At 36.5% G+C, this 18,996-nt stretch overlaps 1 protein-coding gene across 5 annotated transcripts in view; it reads right to left on the reverse strand.

The window, feature by feature from the left end:
• The window catches only part of CEP152 (centrosomal protein 152), a 102,981-nt gene that overhangs the window by 6,978 nt on the left and 77,007 nt on the right, over positions 1-18,996 (reverse strand). For 3 of the 5 annotated variants that reach the window (XM_023740652.1, XM_023740651.1, XM_023740653.1), the window contains 3 exons: positions 11,508-12,158; positions 7,545-7,686; positions 334-430 (listed from right to left, as the gene is read on the reverse strand). In XM_023740652.1, the coding sequence (XP_023596420.1) occupies positions 334-430; positions 7,545-7,686; positions 11,508-12,158 (890 nt within the window). Of the gene's footprint in view, positions 1-333; positions 431-3,619; positions 3,788-7,544; positions 7,687-11,507; positions 12,159-18,996 lie in introns of all 5 variants that reach the window. The other 2 variants (XM_023740654.1, XR_002825615.1) reach the window with 2 other exon arrangements.

Below are 18,996 nucleotides of genomic sequence, written 5' to 3' on the forward strand. Positions count from 1 at the left end.
TGCAGCTACTGAAAAGCATACTGAAGGAGAATATCTAATGACATGGGAAAATGTTTGTCTTGTAATATTAACAAAAGGTTACAAAATGGTTTATGCGATGATCTCAACTTTTTAAACATGTCGTACACATGATATGTGTGTGCAATATAAAACAATATAAATGATATGAAACAAGAAGTTAGCAGAAGGTATTTTCTGGGGATAAAGTTTTGGAAATTTGTTTTCTTTTTTATAAAACTTTTTGCTGTATAACAGTAATAATAGGTGATATTTACAAATTTTTTTTAATACTTAGATATAAATGTTTTGTTCTTTTTAATAGTAAAAGTCTACCTTGGTGGTGTTTTACTAAGTGTTTTCAGTTCTTCCAATTTATTCTTCATATCATTGTTTTCTTCTATTAATTCTTCAACAAGTTCACTATTCTCTTCTGTAAAATAAAGTTTGTAGTATGTTGAACAGTAATCACCTTTTCTCCCCAGTCTTCCTGTCTCTTAAGTACCCAGTGCAAATGTTTATAGCAACTGTGCAATTTTCACTGCTTGTCTGTGTCATTCATTCTCTGAGGATCCACACCATAGTTGGACCACTCCCTTGTTCCGTCTTCTCAGCACTTCAAATCTGTGCTCCATTTTCAATCTTGCTCTAGGTTACAAACCACCCTGGAATTGCTTTCCAACTGTTCCACATGCATGCGTTTTTTGGTTTTTTTTCCAGCTAGAATGAACCTCTGTAGACATAAGTTTTCTGATTCCATGTCCCCCATGGAACCTGTCGTATAGTCTAGGCTCACATAAATGACCATTGAACAAGAACTTAAATATAAAATAAAAAGAAAATTCACTCTAAGTATGAATATAAGGTTTTCAATTCTTTGGACTTTAAACAAGAGATTGATAGAGTCCTACGATGTAGGACAAAAAAGGATGAATTTCAGAGTCAAAGAGATATAGGTTTAAATCCTAGCTCAGCTTCTTGCCAGTTGAATGAGCCTAGGCACATTAGTTAACCTTTGTGAACCAGAGTTTTGTTTTGTTTTGTTTTTTCAAATGTAAAATGGGTATAGTATTACCTACAAAGATTATAACAGAAATAAAATAGAAATGCACAGCCCCTTATACAAGGCCTGGCAGCACCAGTGCTCAATACATGTGAACATGGTGCCCCACGTTCCCTACTATGCTATCTCCTCAACACATCCTATAAGTTAGGATGAAGGGAATGAATCACTCTGTTCCCAGTGGCAATTGATAGAGCTTGTATATTTTTAAACCACTCACGCTTACTCTGCACTTTTCAATAAATGCTACCAACAGAGTGAAAAATGGAATTGCAGGAAAAAAAAAAAAAAAGCAACAACAGTAGTAAAGATACTATCACCTAATAGAAATACATTAAGACAAAACTCAAATCAAACATCAAATGACTTACATTCTGACCTTGACCCCTTTTATCAGGCCATTGTTTTGAAGGAAGTACCTTCAAAAAGGTACTTCCTTCAAAATAATGGATTCTTTCCAAGTCTGCGAATTACAGAGAGTATTAGCTTCAAAAGCACCATATGGAATAACTATTTTATGATCACATATGTATACCACAATGAATGGTATAAATACTATCAAACTGCCTTCATCATTTTATTATGTAACACAAATTTTCTTGGTTTTCATCAAATTTTATAACAGCATACTTCTGTAGCTATATGTATCTACAGTTTGGGCAAAAATCTCATTTATTCTCTTGGCCCCTACTAAAGAGCTAAGTAGTCATAAAGGTAATTGTAGTGTGAAAATTTTATCTCAAAATTCTTAAAACTCTTGTGCCTTAGTCAACGACATTTACTGAGTGTGTACTATGATGCCAGGTACTGCGCTAAGTGCTGGGACAGGACTTGATCCTTGTTGCCATGAAGTCTATACTCCAAAGAGGAATACAGACAACAAATAATTACAAGGATGATGAAAGTTATGAAAACTATAGGAGCTATGGAGAATGTCTAATGGGAGGACCTAATCAAGTCTGGGGTGGTGGGGAAAGCCTCCCGAGGAAGTCCTGCACTGGGAAAAGATGAGTAGGAGTTAGCTAGGTAGTGAGATCAGGATGGGAAGACGGATGTTTTGGTAAAGGGAGCACATGATAAAGAGGCCCAGAGATAAAAGACAATTAAATCCATGCTTATAGTTCTACTGAGAGAATCAGAGAGCTCGGGGAACTATGAGGTTGGAGGTGCTAGCAGGCACTGGATCATGAAGGACTATTTTAAACCATATTGAATTAAATGTTTGGATTTCATGCTGAGGGCCACAGCAAGCCACTGAAGGGCTATAAATAAGAGAATGTTATGATTCAGTCTACTTTCTAAAAGGCTACGCTAGCTACCTATGGAAAATGTATTGGAGGGACAAGATGGGAAGCTGAAAGACTCAGGAGATGGCTGCCATTGTCCAGGCAAGAGATAGAGGTGAAGGCAGGAAAAAAAAGCAAACCTATTCACTAGGTCTTTTCTGAATGATACAATTATTTGGGACTCTTGTTTTCAATCTTTCATTCATTGGTACCATGACTACAAGGATGAACAAGGTAAGACATAATCCCTTATCCTCAGGGAACTTAGTTTAGAGAGGTTATCGGGCAAATAACCAGACAATTAAAATACAGAATAGGAAGTAATGTAATAGAGCCAAGTGCTACAAGGCCACGCAGGAGCAGCCCACCTAAGGAAAGTCAACGAGGGCTTTGCAGATGAGGTGTCTTCTGAGTTGAATCTTCAAGGGTCAGGATGAGTCAGGCAAAGAGGAAATGAGAAGGTCAAGTGTAGGACAAAGTAACATCATATGCAAGGTCCAGAGATAAAAGACAATAGGACCAGTTCAGGAATCTGCAATATTTCATATGTAAGGAGAAAAAGAGCATGGAGTATAAGTGAATAATAAAAGGTAAGAGGGAGCAGCTTATAAGCAAAATAGTTTACTTTTTTAAGAAGGGCAATAGGAAATGACAGAAGATATCCCTTTTAGATAAATTACTCTGCCAGCATTGTGAAGACTGCACTGGATGGAGGCCACACCAGACCCATATGAGTTTGCTCACGCCTTTTCCTTCTGCCTAGAATGCTATTCTTTTTGGCATACAGCCCCATCTTTCAAGGCTTAACTCTAATATCAGGAAGAGTTAACACCCTTTCTTCTAAGTATAGATAAACATACTGCCAGTAGCACTCAACATTGCATTTATTAATCTATTGTTAACTCCTCTAACTTGACGATAAGCTTCTTGAAGGAAAGGAACGCAGTCTTTTACATCTTCATGAGAACTGGAATTGTGTCTGTTTTATTCATGGCTGTATCTCTAGTGCCTAGAACACTGCCTCACACTCATCAGGCCCTCAATATCTACTCAATCAAGAGAGGAAGAAAGGAATGTGACCTTTTAATCAGAGCTGAAAATCCCTCTTTTGAGATCAGTAATAATCACTTGATTAGTAAAAATAAGGTCCAAATTAGTTGACATTAATCCCAAAAGAGAATCAGTAACTACATTAACTAAAATGTCACATTTGAACACTTCAGCAGGGATCAAAGAGATTCACACTGGTGGCAGGGCTACCTGAAATGCTAACCTCCAATTTTTTCCACTACAGCTTTGTGCTTTCTTTCTAAATGCTGAAGATGCCTACAGCATTTCTCCAGTTTTCTTTTCAGATCTTGACATTCTTGCTTTGCCTTTTCAAGTTCTTGGAAGCAGTGTCCACAGCATGAATCTTTAATTTCAAGGATCTTTTTCTTATCTGTGAAAATTAAATGATAGCAAACTTTTATATCAGTTTGATCAAGAATTACCAAAAAAAGAAAAATGAAAAGCAAGCCAGATGACATGACTCAAGGCCACGGTGCAACTGAAAGAAGGCTATATGCATGATGCTTAAGATAGAGAGGACTGTGTTTAAATCCTGTTTCCACTATTTACTGGTTGTGTGACTCAGAGCATATTACTTAACCTTTTTGAAGTCTAGTTTTTTAATATGTAGAACTGGAACACCATCTACTTTAAAAACTGCTATGAAACCTAGTGCTCAGACCTAAGTATTGAAATATTATTCCCCAGTAAAAGGAACCTGGGATCTCAAGAAATGGCTGATCCTAATACTATGGCAAGGTACGTGTAAGATGAGACTAGAACATCTTTTGCCAGGATATGAAAGTATTCAAAAATACAGGCATGTCACAAGGACACAAAGCCAGCTTAAGGAGCTCCCACTAGCTGAACTGGGGAGAATCTGAGCACTAATTAAGTACAGGAGTGAATTACAAAGTATTGAAAAATAACAACGCATGAGTCCATACAAATAACACAAGCATGCATGAATGGATGGGCAGATGGATGAACGGACAGATGAACAAACAAACAAACAAGAGGGGGGACTCTTGATTACAACAGCATGCCAAGTACCAACTAGTAAATGTTCAGGGAGTGCTGGAGTTGGAAAAAAATCACAATTTTGCAGCCACCATAGTAAGACTAGAGCAGGCAAGAATCACCAATGATTGCTAAATCTAAGGGAAGTTTCTGATGAAGAGAATGGTATTCGCATGGTCTTAAAAGTGTCTCCCCACAGCCCTCTTAGTTGTAAGAGAAAAAAAAAACAAAACCTAAAAAACCAGTAATTATACAGTGAAGAAATCGGACAACACATTGACTAGGTGATCAAAATTAACCTTGCCAATAAGAGACAAATGGACATCATGCACCTCCAGACATGACCAGCTGAGCACACACCCCTATGCAACATTCCAACCAAGAAAGCATAACTTGAATCTAATTATAACGAAACATCAAACCCAAAATGAGGAAAACCAAAAAGGGGGGGAGGAGTGAGTGGAAAATGTCTCTCTCAAAAATGCCAATGTCATAAAAGATAAAGAAAGGCTATGGAAATGTTCTAGATTAGAGGAGGTTAAAGACTCATGACAACCACATGTAATACCTGAGCCCGGACAGAATCCTGCTCTGCAGGAGAAAAGTGATACGAAAGATGTTATTGGATCAGTTGACAAAATTAGAATACAAACAGTAGATTGATGCTTTTATCTAACGTTAAGTTTTCTGTACTAAAGTTATGCAAGAAAATATCCCTATTGTTGGGAAATACACACTGAACTATTTAGGGGCAAAAGGCCATAATGTATATAACTTAGAAGAGCACAAAATAGGATAAAATGTTGTCAACAGCTTCATTTGAGTAAAGCATATATGAGTATTCTTTGTTACTATTGTTGCAACTTTTCTGTAAGCTTGAAATAATTTCCAAATAAAAAATTATTAAAAATTTTGGGGAAGCATAAATGCATAAAAACTGTTTGGCATAGTACCTGGCATAGAACAAGTACACAGTAAATAATACCTATTTTGATCAGTAATATATGAAAATTATAAAATAAAAATAGTAGGCAAAAAAATTGCACAAAAGGTAAATTACTATTAATTGATATACTAAAGTAGGAATACAAATTGGCACAGGCTCAGAAGTCTGTGTCCAAAATGTTTACCTAAAATCATTGATCCAGCAAAATTATTCTTTATTCTTAGCTCTCTCCTGATTTTTTAGTTTCATTTAAATGGTACTATTCATGTACATGAGCATCAGAAGATTAATGAAGCATCACAATGATACTATACACTGCATTTATAATTTTCACTTAAAACTGGAAACCATGCAAATATCCACTGACAAGAGAACAGATAGATAAACTCTACTATACACATACAATGGAATACTATACAGCAATGAAAATGAATGAACTAGACCTATATGCATTAAAACAAAAACCTCAGAAGCATATTAAGTATATTACAGAAGTGAGTTATAAAATAAAGCAATAACTTTTGGGGGATACCTATATTTCTATATTTGGTCAAACCAAAAATAAAAGCAAGGGAGTAACTTTTAGAATTTAGAATATTTGTCACCTCTAGTTGGAGGCAAGTTATAGGGATGGAATTGGTAGAACACACAGGGTTCTTCAATAGTACTGTAGTGTTCTACTTCTTAAGCTGAATGGTGGGTTGCTGGTTGTTATGCTTTATAACTTATATATATGGATTAAGTATTTTCTTTGCATGTATCAAATATTTCAGAATTAAGTTTTAAATTACCTTTTAAAAAATAAGATATTAGGAGAATATAACTAAACCATCAACAATAGTGTTCTCTGGAGGTAGGCTTACAGAGAACTTTACCAATTACTATATTATATGTTCTGGAATTATTTAATCCTGTCTAATGAATTTATTAATGTGTTTGTTTTGAGGGGGAAAAAAGACTAGAGAAAGAAATGAATCCTCTTGTAGTCTGACCTGTCTTAGATAAAAACTAATTTCTTTCAGATTGACAGGACTTCCCAAAGCTAAATAATACCTAAAACTTATTTCTATTCCTTTCACAGATTAAAATTTTAATTCACAGGCTATTCAAAATACGACAGTAGACATAACATGGCACTGAAAAGTAAGAAGCAAAATACAAGCTGAGGTAATATTAACATCTACCTAACTGGCAATAAAATATTCTCAACCATCTAGAACCTAGACATAAGGAAAGAGGGCCTCTGAACAATGAGAAAAATAGCTGTCAACTGACCTTTTGGAAAAGCCAGAGATTCTCCATGGTTCTGGTAATGTCTACTGAATTAGAAATGTGTGGAAACTAAGGTTGTTGGCTTAGCATGTATGATTTTCTCGGGCAAGTTTTAGTTCTCTTCTAGATGGCAATGAAGACAGACAGCAGATAAGCAGCAGCAAGGATATGTTTGTGTGGCAAGAAGGAGCAGGCTTCAGAAGCCAAATCCTAAAAAGGATGGGAGCTAATAAAGGATTTGCCAACTCCCAGCTCCAAAATCTCAATGAAAAGGCAATTCAAGCCCCATGTTGCTCAGTAAGCTCTGCTGCACTAAGGGGCTATTAAGAATTCTTTTCCTAATGACATCTCTAACTCATTACGGGAAAGTTAAGCTATTAACAAAGTATTCAAGGAGCACAAACTACAGGCCACTCACTGTGCCATGTGTTACAGAGGAAGCAATAAAAACACTGCCCCTGCCCTCAAGAAACTCACAAATAAATCAGAAAACATCTAATACACTTTAGAAAGAATTCCATTTAAAAATGGTTGAAATAATCTGCAGTAATTTGAATGAAAAAGTTCTGGTTATATGGGAATTCTCTCATGTGAAACCTTTGATTTCTCAATAAAGTCAGGGAATAAAAACGTTACTGCTCTATTAAAACTCTCATTATTCTCCCTGTGATAAGAATCATTTCTGAATGCAGGAAGGAACATGAAAAGATATAAGCAAGAGGACCCAAAGCGACCCACTCCTCTAAACGCAAAGTAAAATCTAGGGAGCTACACAGTAAGTAGAAATAATATTACACATTTGTTCATTCATAAAACTGCTCACATCTTTGATCTCCTTTTATCCTCAAAGCAACCCTCTGGAATTGTGATTGTGGATGTTACAAAGATGGTAGGAATAAAACCCAATTACCAGCTTCTGCTTCTGTTTCTGGCAAGGCCAAGGGCTGAGCATGGTGTCCAGAAGTGGGTGCACGAAGGGCTTCTGAGACTCCAAGGTCTCCTTTGCCAGTGTCCCTGCTAGCAGGATCCTTAGAGAGCTTAGCCATATTTTTCTGAAATAAATTATCTTCACAGTTAATGCCTAGAAGTAATCGTTATAAAATTATCTCTTAAAAATGCTATCAAAAATAAAAAGAAACCCCAAGACAAGATTGCCTGAATGATCACCAAAATTTTTCTTAGGGTGTTATGTGAACACTGTAACTATAAACTAGACTCCTATGACCATAATTTCCAAATTAGAACATTGTCTGACCAAGGACTGGTGGGTCAAGTATGGAAAGACAGGAGATATACTTACATACATGAATTTGAGATATTTTTAATGGTTTATGTGATTAAATCATAGGCCAAAATATGTGAAATCAGACTTGTTCTTGAAAATCCAGAACATTTTCATTAAAAAAGAAAAAAACCACTGCCGCTGAGTCGATTCTGCCTCACAGCAACCCTACAGGACAGAGTAGAACTGCACCATAGGGTTTCCAAAGAGCAACTGGTGGATTCGAACTGCCAACCTTTTGGTTAGCAGCCGAGCTCTTAATCACTGTGCCACCAGGGCTCAATTTTCATTTTAGCAAGGGTCAAATTCATTACTAACTATAATACCAACCTTTTGTCTTCCACAAGTTAAAAATAACAAGAGTAAAAATAATTTAAATTTATACTGTGTTTTATATGTTTCTAAATACTTTAACATAAATCCATTTTTGTATAAAAGGTCAGTTGAAAAGTAAATCCAATGTAAAAGAGGGAAACGAAGGCTCAGGTAAGTTTAAATCTTGCACATGATCATTTCTTCACTAACAAACATTTGTTAAACAATTTCTGCATTCCAGTCCCTCTTACAGGCAATTGTTGTGAGCAGCCCCCAACTCATGGTAACCTCACACACAATGGAAAGACACACTGCCCATTGTCCTGTGCCATCCTCATGATCTGTTACCAATCAGGCCACTGTGATCTGTAGGGTTTTCACTGGCTGATTTTCAGAAGTAGATCACCAGCCCTTTCTTCCTAGTCTGTCTTAGTCTGGAAGCTCTGCTAAAACCTGTTCAGCATCATAAAAACACATAAGCCTCCACTGACAGACATGTGGCCGATGTGCGTGAGATGCATTGGTCGAGAATCAAACCCAGGTCTCCAGCATGGAAAGGCAAGAATTCTACCACTGGACCACCAAGCAATACAGCTACTAAACTTATTAAGGGGTAAGATGTTCTTTTAAGACTATGTTTTTAGATTTAGGACAACCACTAAATCCCAAAGGAACCGAATAGATGATTTTGAGAAAACGGTCCAGTTTAATTACTTAAAACACATTATATATGCTTGATTCTAAAAGCCTTGATTTTGATTATGAGAAATCCATTTAATTGGTAGGAAACCTACCTGCAATGTCCAACAGAAGCAGAGGTCAGAAATGATAGAGAAAAAGCAAATGAGGTAAAGAAGAGGATAGAAAGTGGAGGCAAAAAGGAGTAATAAAAGCTGAAGCAAAGGCAGTCAGATTTTCTGGTTTCTATTCAAAACTGAAGAACAAAAGCCAAGACAGCACAGAAGGCAGGAAAGCAGAAACCTCTTTGTCTTGGTTTTAACTTTATGAGTATTAAGAAGAGACAGAATATCCTTAGTCTATTTGAAAATGTTGTTCCAATTGATATTTCTCTTCTCTTTTATCCATTATGAAGTACTGTATTAATGCATTTTGATAAGGCATTCACTTCCAAGGAAACTATATTTTTAATTCATTGCATGCTCTCTTTTTAAAAAATTTTGATCAACTAAGTTAATTAAATAAGGACTTGTTTTATATATACTGAGAAAGTTTTTTCATATTTTAATTTCAATGAACAATTCTCAAAATCAGAGATTCAATAAATTATACACATACGTGACATTTAAATTATGCCACCTATATTGTAAATTTATAATCATTGCTTTCCCTCAAGGTCCTGAGCTAAGTGAGCTCTAAGATGGCAGAAGGTCAAGTATTACTTCTCTGACAAATGCCAGATTAGGCATTTCAAAGCCACCCTTTTCTCAGGAATGGAATCTGACTCCACCCAATAAAAGCTGCAAAAGTCTAAGTTCTTAGCCAAATTATGTGATTCTGTCTCCATAAACTTGGGAGCCACATTAGCACACACAGATGATTTTATACTGCTTGCACAATTGTAAGCCCTGTAAAAAGATCCCAGGGTTGATTATATATTAATGGTTGGACGAACAGTTGTATTTTCTGGATTTTTAAAGCAGGTATCACCTTTTCAGGAAAGCAAACTTGAAAGCATAGAAAATGATTTCCCATCACCTCTCATCCTCAAACCCTGTTATAGATAATTTTTATATTTTAATGATCTATTTTCTCAAAAAAAAAAAAAACCTCAATAAAGTATTACAAGCAATATTTATGGGAAATAACCTTGCCCAGTTATTTCTACATTGAATGCAACTACTGTCAAGAGTCACATCTTTGTAAATCAAGGGTAAAAATATCAATTGGGGTAAACTGGGCTGGGCAGACGATCTTTCCCGTCCCTCCGGCTCTAAGATTCTGCACCGCTTTAGCTGCAGGGTGCAGGAAGGCCAAGCTGCACCAGGAACACCCTATCAAAACTCAAGGAATCAGATAGGCCAGGGAGCTTTTTTTTTCTTTCCAGATGAGCAGCTATAATATATGACTACCCAGGGTAAAGAGCCAGTTACCAGTGTGACACTGGAATTCAGATTTTTTTCCTAGTTTATAACTTTTTCCAATAGATATTAAAATCAAATTTTCAATCCTGGCCTTGAAAATCTTTAATCACAACATCTTGTTGTTGTGGTGTGCCGTCAAGTTAATTCCGACTCATACGACCCGATAAGACAGAGAAGAGCTGCCCCAATTGGGTTTCCTAGGCTGTAGTTTTTACGGGAGCAGGTCATCAGGTCTTTTCTCCTGTAAGATGGCTGGTGGGTTCAAACCGCTGACCTTTCAGTCAATAGCTGAGCAATTAACTGTTGCACTACCAGGGCTCCTTCATGATATCTTTTTCTTTTTCCCATTTTTTTACTGTTTTTCCTTCACGATACCTTAATGGGCCTTAACTCTTATCTCTTAAATTTTCTATCAGACCAGACTTCTAAATCTTTGTATTTATTTCTATCTCTAATTCTATGTGTGGAAATGGGCTGATCATAATGCCTAGAATATCATTCTGAATCTTTCATGAATAACTAATTTCTTTAATCATAAGGTAGCAAGACTTTGGTTTTATCAGATCTTCCAAAAGCTGGGCTCAGACAGCATATATACAAATAAAAAGAATACAACTAATTCATTCTACATGTACATATACAACACACCAACAAATCTGGGCTTCAGAGTGTTGTGTGAGTGAGTGATACCTCTATTAACTTGTTTCTGTATCAGTACTCTTTGTATTTGGTTGGTATTTTTTGCCTCTATGGGATAAAAATTTATTAAAAGCAAGAAACAGACTTTCAAACTCTTTCAAAAATTCTTAAAAACCCTAGTTCAGTGTGATGCATATTTGTTGAAGTGGTCGTGTCCAAAACACAAAAACAGGAATGAGATATTCAGTTTCTGAAATCTCAGGCCCTTATAAAGAATGGCTTATATTTTTTAGGAAAAAGATGTCTAGAGCCTAAAGGCTCTGCCTCATAATTGTGGCACTATGAAGAAATAGACTTTTTTTTGGCAACAATATATGCAATCCTTTGGGTTTGCTACAAAAAGTTTTTTTAAACCACTGGTAAAAACACAAGTCTTACATCTATTGAACTATAAATTAAAGGAAAAAAATACCATATGCAACTTCTACAATCATCCTTGATGTTTAATATCTCTTTTCACTTTTCAGGAACATACCTTTTCCCATTGTGGGCCAGCATTTTCTATAAGTGGGAAGACTGTATCTCGAAATGCTTTCTGTACGCAGGCCTTCAGTTTTTCAAAATATTGCACAGACACCCATTTTGACGAACAAGTCGACACAACCTCCAAAAGCTGCGTGTTCTCTGAACCACCGACGTGTTCCTTTTGGGCATCCCTTAAGAGAAATTCAAGTACGGTTAAGACGTCTTCTTCGTATTGATAAATTTCCACTTGGATCCGCCTGCCTTCCTGCATAGTCCATTCTCTACGACTCTGGTCTAGACATGTTTGTAATTCTGTCTCCTTCTGAAGAAGCAGCTCAGTTTTTTGTTTCATGAAGTCTTCTTTAGCTGCCGCAAGCACCTCATTAATTTTATTTCGATGATCATCTAAAAATTGCCGGTAATCTTGCTCATTTTGTTCTTGAATTCTGTGGATTTCTTCCTGCTTTTCTTTGTTCCAGTCACTTCGGGCCTTAGCCAACTCAGCCCTGACAACCACAGGAACTTCCTCGGCCTTTAACTCAAGTTCCCTCTGAAGAGAATGGATCTTCTCTTCCAATTCCTTCCCAGGTATTATATTTTTCTTCATATCTTCAAGCTCACTTTTCCATTTCTCTTTAGCTTCAGAAACAGCAAACAATATCTAAAGGACAAAACAATATACATTTAAAACGTCTTTATGATTCTCCTCATTAACAAAAATATTAAACTAAGGTGACTATTTGGGTTAACCTTGAACTTAGTAAGAGATTCAAAATCAAACTTAAGAGAAAAAAAGACATTATTTTATAAATATACTATACTTACGGATCTTTTACTTCATCTTAAATCACCCAGTATTTTATGTCTTATGTTATTTAAAAACCAAAACATCAGTTTGCTGATGGAGAACCAGAAGTTAAAACTGGCCAAAAAATATCTATCGATCGATCACATACATATATATGCAGGTAGTCCCCAACTTATGACGTATTCAAGGTATGACGAACCGCATTCATGCCTTTTTTTTTGGTACCTCTTATTGTTAATAATATGTACCACATACAGTGTTGCAGCTTGTAATTTGTTGATGTTATCATTCTCAGATATTCACTAACAGATGTTCAAAGACTGGATTTATAAAGATACTGATAATAAAAGGCAATAATAATGAAAATAAACAAAAAAGAGGTATTCAATTTACGTCAGAACCAACTTAAGACAAAGTCATCAGAACGAAACCTCAGGATAAGTCGGGGACTACCTGTATATAATTATATAACTGTCCAAACTCATTTTAGAAAAAAAGAAAAAAATTATATCAGTTTTTTTTTTTTAAACAGAAGTAGTTTCAAATTTTATCTGAACTCCCCTCTAACAAATTAAGTATCTTTTACCTGAAGCAAAAAGGGCCTAGAAGGAAATTTTACTACTGCTTAGAAGTATAACACGCACCTTCGTAATTACTTGCTAATAAACATGATTGTATTTTAATGCAATTTTAGTGGTTAGAATCATTCATTAAATGACAATCCCAAACAAAAAAAGGCATTTTCTCGTTAGTCTAATTTTCTTTTATAACAGAATAGTAGGACTAGGAGATCACAGAAAATAACAGCTAGTACACAAACAAAAAGTAACAGGGAATCAAAAACCCTGGGCTCTAGCTCTACCGTGCCACCGATTACTGCGGCAGTCTACACGGTGCTTAGCAGAGCTGACTCTAGAGACAAACTGCTGGAACTAATCTACCAGCTGTAGGACCATAGGCCCATTCCTCAACTTCTTTGAGCCTCAGTTTACCCATCTGTAAAATGGGGGTAATTACAATACCAACCTGATAGGGTTCTTTAGCATTAAATAACATGAGGAGATAATCCATTTAAAGCATTTAACCCAGAGCCTGGCAATAAAGACTCAGTAAATGTTATTTAGTTGTTATTATTTGGCTGCACGGCCTTAGAAAAGTCACCTACCCTCTTTGGCCCTCAGTGTCTTCACCTGTGTAATGAGCAGATTGTATAACGACCCCAAGTCCGCTTTACTTCTAATACTCTCTAAATTCAAAGAAGTTACAGGGATACACTGTCAAGAGACAGAAGAATCAAGCATCTCCAATGACGCTGGCCAGACCATGGCAGCTGCTAAAAAAAATCGATATGTGCTCTGGATGATGAAGTAGGGTATCTACTTACTAAATTTTCTATTATTATATAGTTATAACAAACCTCCTTATCTACGTAGATTTTTGAACACACATTGTGTATCTTTACTCAACAGTCTGTGTTCCTGAATACCACCACCACTAGCTGCCGCTGAGTCAGCTCCACTCGTGGTGACCCCGTATGTGTCAGGGTAGAACCGTGCTCCATAGGATTTTCACTGGCTGATTTTTCGGAAGTAGATCACCAGGCCTTTCTTCCAAGGTGCCTCTAGGTGGACTTGAACCCCAGTCTTTTGGTTAGCAGCTGAGCACATTAACCATTTGCACTACCAAAGGACTCCATGTTCCTGAATAGCTGCATGTAAATCAAAAAATTTTAAAGTAATTATATTTTAAGCTCACTGAAGGAATCTACTAAGGTAAGCTTTACAAAGGAATTTACAGCAAAATTCCTTTGCTACCAACAGAATAATTCAGGAGTGATTTGAAACATGTTTAAATAGTACTTTTAGAGAAAAGAGGTCACGTATAGATCACAATGGAGGCCTGGAAATCATTACCAGGTGACTTGGGTGGAGGTGGTGGATACCATGGAGTTTGGATGAACTGCCCAACCTTATAGTAAGTGAAGTTTTACAAAGGGGATTTGGCAGCATTAATAAATTCAGCAGTTCCCAAATTTTGCTGCATATTAGAATCACCTGAGGAGATTTTAAAGATACTGATGCCCAGGCTGCACCCCGGACCAACTGAAACAGAATGCCTGGGGGTAGGAGCCAGGTAATAGATTTTTTTCAAGATCCCCAAGTTATTTCAACGTGCAGCAAAGTCTGGGAATGACTTAACCAACCCGACTACTTCTGGACCCAAGAAACTGGCTTTAGATTTCCACAGATCTTGATCAATCACTCTAATACAACTACCGATCCTTCCTTATTTCCAACTCCTGCCAGAAATCACATGATAGAATTTTGTAAGACCAATGCTTTTTTCATTGCAAATATCTTTTTTCAACAACATAAACGGCGACTATACACATGGACCTAGCCGGATGGAATACACAGGAATTAAATTGACTACATCAATGGAAAGAGATGAAGGAAAAGTTCAATATTATCAGTCAGAAGGCCACGGGCAGACTGCAGAACGGACCATCAACTGTTCCTATGCAAGTTGAAGTTGAAGTGGAAGAAAATTAAAACAAGTCCACGAGAGCCAAAATACTACCTTGAGTATATCCCACCTGAATTTACAGACCATCTCAAGAATAGATTTGATGCATTGAACATTAATGACTGAAGACCAGACAAGGACATCACACATGACGAAAGAAAAAGGTCATTAAAAAGACAGAAAAGAAAGAAAAGACCAAAATGGATGTCAGAAGAGACTCTGAAACTTGCTTTTGAATGTAGACTAGCTAAAGTGAATGCAAGAAATGATGAAGTAAATGTACTGAACAGAGGATTTCAAGGGACAGCTCGAGAAGACAAAGTATTATAATGAAAGATGCAAAGACCTGGAGTTAGAAAACGGAAAGGGAAGAACACGCTCAATATTCCTCAAGCTGAAAGAACTGAAGAAAAAATTCAAGCCTCAAGTTTGCAATACTGAAAAATTCTATGGTCACAATATTGAATGATTCAGGAAGCAACCAAAGAAGATGGAAGGAATATACAGGGTCAATGTACCAAAAAGAACTGGTTGACATTCAACCATTTCAGGTGGTAGCATATGATCAAGAAGTGATGGTACTGAAGGAAGAAGTCGAAGCTGCACTAAAGGCACTGGTAAGAAACAAGGCTCCAAGAATTGACAGAATACCAACTGAGATATTTCAACAAATGCATGCAGTGCTGGAGGCGCTCACTCATCTATGCCAAGAAATTTGGAAGACAGCTACCTGGCCAACCAACTGGAAAAGATCCATATTTCTGCCCATTTCAAAGAAAAGTGATCCAACAGAATGTGGAAATTATCAAAGAATATCATTAATATCACACGCAAGTAAAATTTTGCTGAAGATCATTCAAAAGCAGTTGCAGCAATACATCGACAAAGAACTGCTGGAAATTCAACCCGGATTCAGAAGAGTACGTGGAACGAGGGATATCACTGCTGATGTCAGATGGATCTTGGCTGAAAGTAGAGAATACCAGAAAGATACTTACCTGTGTTTTACTGACTATGCAAAGGCACTCAGTTGTGTAGACCATTAACAAATTATGGATAACATTGTAAAGAATGGGAATTCCAGAACACTTAATTGTGCTCATGAGGAACCCATACAAAGACCAAGAGGCGGTCGTTCAAACAGAACAAGGGGATACTGCGTGGTTTAAAATCAGGAAAGGTGTGCGTCAGGGTTGTATACTTTCTCCATACTTTTTCAATCTGTATGTTGAGCAAATAATACGAGAAGATGGACTATATGAAGAAGAATGCGGCATGATGATTGGAGGAAGACTCATTAACAACCTGTGATATGCAGATGACACACCTTGCTTGTGGAAAGCAAAGAGGACTTGAAGCACTTACTGATGAAGATCAAAGACTGCAGCCTTCAGTATGGTTTACACCTCAACATAAAGAAAACAAAAATCCTCACAACTGGACCAATAAGCAACATCATGATAAACAGTGAAAATACTGAAAGTTGTCAAGGATTTCATTTTACTTGGATCCACAATAAATGCCCATGGAAACAGCAGTCAAGAAATCAAATGACATATTGCATTGGGCAAATCTGTTGCAAAAGACCCCTTCAAAGTGTTAAAAAGCAAAGATGTCACTTTGAGAACTAAGGTGCACCTGACCCAAGCCATGGTGTTTTCAATTGCCCCATATGCATGCAAAAGCTGGACAATGAATAAGGAAGACCAAGGAAGAATTGATGCACTGGAGTTATAATGTTGGTGTAGAATACTGAATATACCATGGACTGCCAGAAGAACAAACAAAGCTGTCTTGGAAGACATACAGCCAGAATGCTCCCTAGAAGCGAGGATGGTGAGACTTCATCTCACATACTTTGGACATGTTATCAGCAGGGATGAGTCCCTGGAGAAAGACATCATGCTTGGTAAAGTAGAAGGTCAGCAAAAGAGAGGAAGACCCTCAACAAGGTAGACTGACACAGTGGCTGCAACAACAGGCTCAAGATAGCAACGACTGTGAGGACAGCACAGGACTGGGCAGTGTTTTGTTCTATTGTACATAGGGCCGCTATGAGTTGGAATTAACTTGACGGTACCTAACAACAAACAACAAAGAAACTATTGAGTCATAGAAGAAATCAAAAGTGAACTTAAAAAATTCACAGAATCAAATGAAAATGAAAACATAACATATTAAAACTTCTGGGACACAGCAAAAGCAGTACTCAGAGGGAAATTTATAGCAATAAATGCCTACATTAAAAAAGAAAGACCCAAAATCATTAACTTAAAGCAACAACTTGAACAAATAGAAAAGGAAGAGCAAAAGAAGTCAAAAGCTACCAGGGAAAAAAAAAAAAAAAAAAAGAAAGAAATAATAAAATCAGGGCAGAAATAAACAAAATTTAAAATAGAAAAACAATTGAAAGAATTAACAAACCCAGAAGTTGGTTCTTTGAAAGGATCAATAAAATGGACAAACCACTGGCTAGATTTATAAAAGAAAAAAGAAGAGGCAAATAATGAAATTAAAAAATGAAATTGGTGACATTACAACCGATCCAACAGAGATAAAGAAAATCATAACTGAATACTATGAAAAATTATACTCCAACAAATTTGAAAAACTAGATGAAATGGACAAACTCCTAGAAATATACTTCCTATCCAAATTAACACAAACAGAGGGAAAAAATTTAAACAGATCCATTATAAAAGAAGAGATAAAAGACGTCATCAAAAAACTGCCAACAAAAAAAAAAAACCCAGGATCAGATGACTACACTGGAGAATTCTATCAAACATTCAGAGAAGAGTTGACACCAATCCTATTCAATCCATTCAAAAACACAGAAGAGGAAAGAACACTACAAACTCTTTCTCTGAAGCCAGCATAACCTGATACCTAAACAAGGCAAAGACGTAGCAAAAAAAGAAAACTACAGACCAATATCCCTTATGAACATAGATGCAAAAATTTTCAACAAAATTCTAGCCAACAGACTTCAGAAACACATCAAAAAAATCCTACACCATGATTAAGTGGGATTCATACCAGGATTAAAAGGGTGGTTCAACAGTATAAAAATCAATCAATGTAATCCACCACATAAATAAAGGAAAAGAAACATATGATCATACTGACTGATGAAGAAAAGGCATTTGATAAAATTCAACACATTTGGTGATAAAAACTCTCAGTAAAATAGGAATAGAAGGGAAATTTCTCAACATAATTAAGGGCATATATGCAAAACCAACAACCAATATTATACTCAACAGAGAAAGGCTTCCCTTTGAGAACAGGAATGAGACAAGGATGCCCATTATCACAAACTATTATTCAACACTGTATTGGAAGTCCTAGCCAGAGCAATAAGACAAGAAAGAGAAAAGGTATCCAAATTGGAAAGGAAGAAGTAAAACTATCTCTATTTGCAGATGACATGATCCTAAAGATGCCACAAGAAAACCGCTGGAACTAATAGAATTTAGCAGTGTTGCAGGGTACAAGATCAACACACAAAAATCAATTGGGTTCCTCTACATTAACAAAGACTTCTGCGAAAAAGAAATCAAGAAAACAATATAATTTACAATAGGCCCCAAATCAATAAAATACCTAGGAATTAACCTAACATAAAAGACTTACACAATGAAAAGCTAGAAATAGAAGTACCATACGATCCAGCTATCCCGCTTCTTGGAATATATCCTAGAGAAACAAGAGCCATCACACGATTAGCTATATGCACACCCATGTTCATCGCAGCACTGTTCACAACAGCAAAAAGATGGAAGCAACCTAAGTGCCCATCAATGGACGAATGGATAAACAAACTATGGTATATCCACACAATGGAATATTAGGCAACGATAAAGAGCAATGATGAAGCTGTGAAACATCGTATAACTTGGTGGAAGCTGGAACTTATTATGCTGAGTGAATTTAGTCAGTCACAGAAGGACAAATACTGTATAAGACCACTATTATAAGAACTCAAGAAAAGGTTTAAACACAGAAGCAAACATTCTTTGACAGTTACGGGGGTGGGGAGGGAGGGTGAGGGTTATTCACTAACTAGATAGTAGATAAGAATCATCTTAGGTGAAGGGAAGGACAGCACACACTACAGGGGAAGCCAGCACAACTGGACTAAACCAAGGCTAAGAAGTTTCCT

Source organism: Trichechus manatus, unplaced genomic scaffold (assembly GCF_000243295.1).
Source record: "Trichechus manatus latirostris isolate Lorelei unplaced genomic scaffold, TriManLat1.0 scaffold00161, whole genome shotgun sequence".
Lineage (NCBI taxonomy): Eukaryota > Metazoa > Chordata > Mammalia > Sirenia > Trichechidae > Trichechus > Trichechus manatus.